Source organism: Phanerochaete carnosa (assembly GCF_000300595.1).
Source record: "Phanerochaete carnosa HHB-10118-sp unplaced genomic scaffold PHACAscaffold_217, whole genome shotgun sequence".
NCBI classification, from domain to species: domain Eukaryota; kingdom Fungi; phylum Basidiomycota; class Agaricomycetes; order Polyporales; family Phanerochaetaceae; genus Phanerochaete; species Phanerochaete carnosa.
This window is the reverse complement of record NW_006767844.1, coordinates 1-5,709: the sequence shown is the minus strand read 5'-3', so window position 1 is coordinate 5,709 and position 5,709 is coordinate 1. Positions and strand designations below refer to the sequence as shown.

At 52.8% G+C, this 5,709-nt stretch overlaps 1 protein-coding gene across 1 annotated transcript; it reads right to left on the bottom strand.

Annotated features, from left to right (window-relative positions):
• Positions 1 to 277: 277 nt before the first annotated feature.
• Positions 278 to 2,008, bottom strand: PHACADRAFT_266048 (uncharacterized protein). Its single transcript, XM_007402531.1, has 8 exons — positions 1,653 to 2,008; positions 1,552 to 1,605; positions 1,257 to 1,485; positions 1,021 to 1,206; positions 915 to 962; positions 695 to 866; positions 618 to 642; positions 278 to 564 (listed from the first exon to the last, which is right to left on the bottom strand). Exons 1-6 carry the CDS (start codon positions 1,968 to 1,970, stop codon positions 820 to 822), a joined length of 882 nt encoding a protein of 293 aa, XP_007402593.1. The 5' UTR covers positions 1,971 to 2,008; the 3' UTR covers positions 278 to 564; positions 618 to 642; positions 695 to 819.
• Between the last annotated feature and the right edge of the window lie 3,701 nt (positions 2,009 to 5,709).

The window sequence follows — 5,709 nt, the reverse complement described above, 5'->3', positions numbered from 1 at the left end:
CCACTTGCCATTGATACAAGTTCTTTCTGGGCAAGCTCCTTGATATCAGATGGCCAACTTGAGAAGTCATCTTGGGCAAGACCATGGGATACATAGAAAGCCAAGTCACGAGTGTGTGCATCAGCATCATGAAGCTTGAGCTGATGAGCAGGATATCTATCCATGGCTGTCCAGATATCAGGCTCAGGCCGACTTGTCAGGAGAATATGTAGCCCCCTGATGTTCTTTGATACAAGTTTCTGGAGGGAGGAAAACAGTTCATCTCGTCGGGTAGTGCGTGGACACTCATCAAGAGCATCAATGATGATAACTGTCCCAGTGGAAGCCTGGAGGATCTGTTCTAGGCAGCTAAGGAGAAGCTCCCTGGTTGGCTTTAGCTTTGACCTATTCTCCACATAGAATTGCTGCAGAACTTGGTGGCACTGTTTTGCACAAGTGGCAAGTTGGTAGATCAGAGATGCCAATAGGCCAGTCACAGTCTGCATCTCAGCACGACGATAGTCAAAGTAGAAGTAGGCCACATGCAGGCCAGGGATGGACAGGACATGCTCAATGACAGATGAGCTATGGTTGCATGCTGTCAGCACCAAAAGGATGTTAACCTAAGGCATACACACCAAAGAACACTCTTTCCTGATCCAGCTACAACACAGAGTTATTGCATGAATGCTGCAGCTGACAAGGAAAAACTCACGATTTCCGTGAATCCAGTACACACCATTGCTGCTGTCCTTCCACTCTTTGAACTTTTGATCAAAGAACCACGTGCACGTGTCATCCAGATATGATGTTCGTCGCTCTTCATGATTCTGACTTGGGTCAGGGGGGAGCTAACCAATCACGAATGTCTTTCTTGACAGACTCCACTGTAGGTCTGGTCAAGCTAGAGTATATCTCAGAGAGGCTTCCCTTACAGCGCATATCATGAACTTTGGCCCCAATGTCTTGCAGGTTATTGTGCGCTATAAGTGCATTGAATAAGAATACACAAAGATACTCTGCAATGTGGTGATGACAGACCGGCTTTGACATTGTTCTTTATTTCTGTAACGTCGCCACTGACCACCTCGACCTTGGCGGCTATGCCTTGCACCACATCAAATGTCTGAGCGGCAGTGGCCAGAAGTTCCTCCTTGGTCAGCTCGTCTAGCTTCTCAAGAGCATCTTTCACATCCTTATTACCAAGGAGGGCCCGACCATATTCCTCTGTCTCGGTGATCAGGAACGAAGCACATCTGAATGCAAATGATCCTTACTCATGCGCGTGAAGGCAGCCGTGCGAGCTGACATCTGCTTCTTGGTGTATTTCGTGCAGATGGCGAACACGTTGAGCAGCTGGACAAGTGCGCGGACGAAGGTGCCTTCCAGCTGGTCGTTGAGCGCCGAACGTGCTTTCAAGTGATTATCAAGACGGCCAAGGACGCCTCCAAGCCTCGAGAGAAGCTCCTCGAGTCCATCGTATTGCTCGCTAACCTTGTTGAATACCTTGGTGACCGTGAGTCGGGGGGAAATGACAGGGCTGAGAATCTGAGATGCAATTGGGAGACGTACCTCTAGAAAGACCCCGAAGGCCGCGAAGATCGCTTTGCCGCCGGGTACTACGCTCTGCTCGTAGATGAGATAAGAAGATTTAGCATCTAAAGAGCACTCACGGAAGCCGCGGCTATCTCGCCACCAGTGTCGGTGAACAGCTTGGTGAGGGTAAAGATCGGCGCAATAATGGCTCTAATCCTCTCGCCGTGCGCGCGGAAAGCTTTGAAGTTACTCTTGTGTTCCTTGAGAATGCGAGCAACCTTCCCTGAGGATTCGGCCTTTTGCAATTGTTCGTAGAGCGGTGAGCGAAGGAGGTCCGAGCCCGTAACTTTCTTGTATTCCAGAAAGGCCCCCTCCCAGAGTTCTTGGAAGCGCGAGGAGCTGGCTGAGGGATCTTGGCCTCCGAGTCCAGATTGTGCTGTCGGGGTAGTAGACATAATCAAGATGCACAACCACTATCGAATATGCAATATGACGAGGGAGGGAGGAGAGATGAGACGAGACGAGACGAGTGTTGCGAGACGACTCCACTGACGAAGCGCCCTGATACTAGGACCGTGAGGCGATAGGCAGGTGGTGCCCACGGCGAAGCCGCCTGTTGACCCGTGGCAGGAATGCTGAACTTTAACAATGTTGACACTGGCTGCGTAAAAGCGATGTGCTTTCTTTGCGTTCATGCGCACTAGCGTTTCGAAGGATCGACCTGGGGATCACTTGAGACTCGACCGACAGGTTATGATTATTCATATTCAGATCTGACTTCTACGTTGACAGTCTCACACGCACTACTTCTAGCGAGCGTATTTCGCTGGCAGCTGGCTATCGGCAAAGACAGACCACTAATCACTGAGTACGCCGCTCAACGTAGTTAACGCGCCGTACAGAGATCGAGATCACGGGAGGCCAGCCTACTGCACTTAAATGTGCTTGTTAGAGATTCTTCGTACGTATCAGCGATAGACTTGCACAGGTTCGCGAGCGCGCGCACCTGAGGCAACCAATCCAGCTGTTGATACTCTTGCTGCACTCGGAGATGACGAGCGTCTTGTATCTGCGAAGATGTTCATCCGGGTCTGGTTGCGCAACCAATATCGACTACATTGACTCGGATCTCAGCCAGCACATAGAACAGCCAGTGTGGAACGAACCCGCCTGGTGCGAGGATACGAGGACGGGCGAACCAAGTGACTTTTCCCAGCCTGGACCCTGAATCTGGCCTTGCGCAGTAGTCGTGAACCAAGGAGCTGTGCAAAGAATCTAACAGTAGAATGGATTAGATTATCCAGATTTTTTACGAACGTCATATAGTACGTACACCTTCCAGCATCACGATCTACACACAAACGTACATCGGTGTGCTCTTCAGCTGCACTTGTGATGACAAGAATGGTTTAGGTTTGCAGCAATCCTGAGTTGATATACCTCGGGGACGTCCCGTCCGTTGCTGTATGGACTGAATAAGCGGCTTATGTGTTAGCGGAGAATCACATATAGGACTTGGAGACGTTATAGTGGTACGAGTCAAACAGAAGAGATGCTCCAAACTATATACACGTACCAATCTGTTCCTGGTCCGCAGCCGGAGCGAAGTTGTGCAGCGAAGTCGTAGCGAAATCGGGTGCGGAGGTGAGCCAGATATTCATCATATCTGTCCGTTGTCTGGATTGATGGTTAATCGCACGACTAACCTAAGAACGCTGACCGAGGAATGAAACGTACCTTTGGTCATGGCCCTGATATCCCGCACACAACCCTGTCGTGGACACCACATAAGTGTAAGTATTGCTCCCCCGGCGCTTCCGAGATTCTGAAGGGACCCCGTGCACCATTTGCGTCGTCCGTTTCGCTCAAGGTAACTCGTATCAGTGCATGGCGGAGGACGTGATCATATAGATCCCGATGAAATATTTGCAGCGGAGCATAAAGCACGGATGTGCCGCTAGACAACAACAGAAGTACATCAAGCGTCATAGTTCGTCGTGTTCTCTCAATACCAATTTACTGCAAATCATCCCGTCAGCAAACGCCAGGAGTGCGAGCCGCCAGCCAAACTCACACCCAAGCGGCCACAGTCGTAATGGGACGATATCGGCGGTTGTCTCTTCTATAGCCGCCTCCGGCACACCAACATCCGGCCTAGTGGTGGAGATTCTCGCCTGTCGTAGGGCGGATGTCCGTCCCCATCTGTGTAGCCGCTACCACGGTCACGAGCCGATGAAACAGGGCTCACGCTGCGCGGAGGATAGACTCTCATATCACGTTGGTACGCGCCCGAGACCCTGGCAGTGGTGTATGCAGGCGCGGTGGTGGCGAGTAATCGAGCCTGGCGTCGGGCGCACTCGGTTAGAAGGGGAACAATATCCCAAAGGGCCGTATCCATCGTCCCTAGCTCGCTGCAGTGGCCGCCAGAGGTCGTCGATCGGTGCGCTGGTACGGCGTGGTGGGCTGGGGCTGCGATTGTGAAGTGCGCGAATCCGCTGCAGCCGCCGGGGTTCGCATCAACCAGTAGATAGCCAGCACGTTTAAAGCGATCACGACCCCGGTCGTCAAAAGGGTATTCGTCGGAAGGACGTGAACTCGGAGGATGGGTGTTAGACAGGCGGGCAGGCGGAAGAGAAGACAAAGCAGAGAGATCGCCAGATACTCGACATTCGCGTTCCTCACGAGTCTCCCAGCTGGTGGGGGCGGTGCGCGATCAGTGCTCTTTCCCGGTCATAGTCGCAGTTTCGATCGAGGACAGGCGCATATTCGTGCTCGCAATCGTGCTTGTCACAGTCTTAAACATACGGCACGCTTGGGGGAAGCTGTCGTCGCGCCGATCACATCCGTAGCTCGGTGGTGGAACATCCCCTACGAACTGTGTCACCAGGGTAGGATTCACTCCAAGGCCTGTCGCGATCAAACGGAGGTGTTGAACGACGGCATTCTGCTCACGGTGAGTGTCCACCGAAACGAGGAGGGTTAACGTCCATAACGTCCGAGCGACACCCCCTGAGTCTATCGCGCTCGTACTGGTCGGGATACAACGCACTTTCTCATGGACAAAGTTCGTCATGTCTGGGAGAGAAAATCTCTTCTTAAGGCTTGAGGCCGCGTGGTGTAAGATCGTTACGCACCAGGGACAAGGGTCGAGTTTTCGAAGGACGACCAGAGCTTGGTAGCAAGTGATCCCTTAGAGGAGAGGCCCTTGTGAAATGATCATTTGCGAGAGGTCGACACGATCTTCAGGTCGTGATGGTCAATCAGGAAGCGGACGCGCATCAATAGCGGAAGGCGAAGTATTTGAAGGTCGGGGTGAAGCTGGAGCAATGTCCAGAACTAGACGTGAGGACGTGGAGTCTCAACATTGCGCGGCGGTGTCGGGGTCAAAATGCGTGGACGCCCAAAGAATCGTCCTCAGCCAATCTCGGGCTTCGCCAGTCGGGGACTGCGTCGGACATGAAATTGCATCAACGTAGAATTCTTCCTGCACACGGCGTCGTGTACTGAGTACTGGGTACTGGGTACTAAACGTTTTTACAATTTACTCGCTTGTATCTCCATCCCAAGTCAGCTTGCTCTATCAATGTATCGCTTGCAATACTTTACAGGGTAGACATTGAGCGCCTGTGTGATGTCGGCGAGGAGTAGCTCGGGGAGCTTTCACAAAAACAAATAACCCCCGCCGCCAAGACGTCATCGCGTCTCTCTCTGAAATGCTGCTGCATCTTCGCCGTGCTTCACATATCCCTTTGCAACCAATTTACACCTACCTATTTTCTGTATCTTCGAAAACGTTGCCGACGTGCAGCCACAACTTAATCTCGGACGACAGCTCAATGAAACGCTCTACACCTGCAAGATCACGTTCATAAAAGCCACCAGCGTCCCAGTCGCCGACTTCAACGACCTGTCCTGCGACCCGTACCTCCAGGCGACGCTCACCGCCGAGAAGGGTCTTGAACAGCCCGATGGCATCCCCCAGATGCTCACCTACCGCACCCAGACGTGCCGGCGGATGCTGGACCCAGAGTTCAATGCGCACTGGGTCGTGTCCGGCATCCCCCAATCGGGCTTCCTGCTATCGGTGCGGCTACGCGACGAGGATCCAGGGAGCTACGACGACGACCTCGGCAGGCCGTCTTGCGCATGCCGAATGCGGGCGAGGGCGTGCTCTCAGAGAGCTGGCGGTCGGGC

What these genes read in the sequence shown, in the direction of transcription:
- PHACADRAFT_266048 (XM_007402531.1), bottom strand. Translation starts at nt 1,970, where the DNA reads ATGTCTACTACCCCGACAGCACAATCTGGACTCGGAGGCCAAGATCCC. An exon ending in CCTTCGGGGTCTTTCTAGAG is followed by an intron (nt 1,486 to 1,551) that starts GTACGTCTCCCA and finishes ACGGTCACCAAG; the next exon opens with GTATTCAACAAGGTTAGCGA. An exon ending in AAAGAACAATGTCAAAGCCG is followed by an intron (nt 963 to 1,020) that starts GTCTGTCATCAC and finishes ATGCACTTATAG; the next exon opens with CGCACAATAACCTGCAAGAC.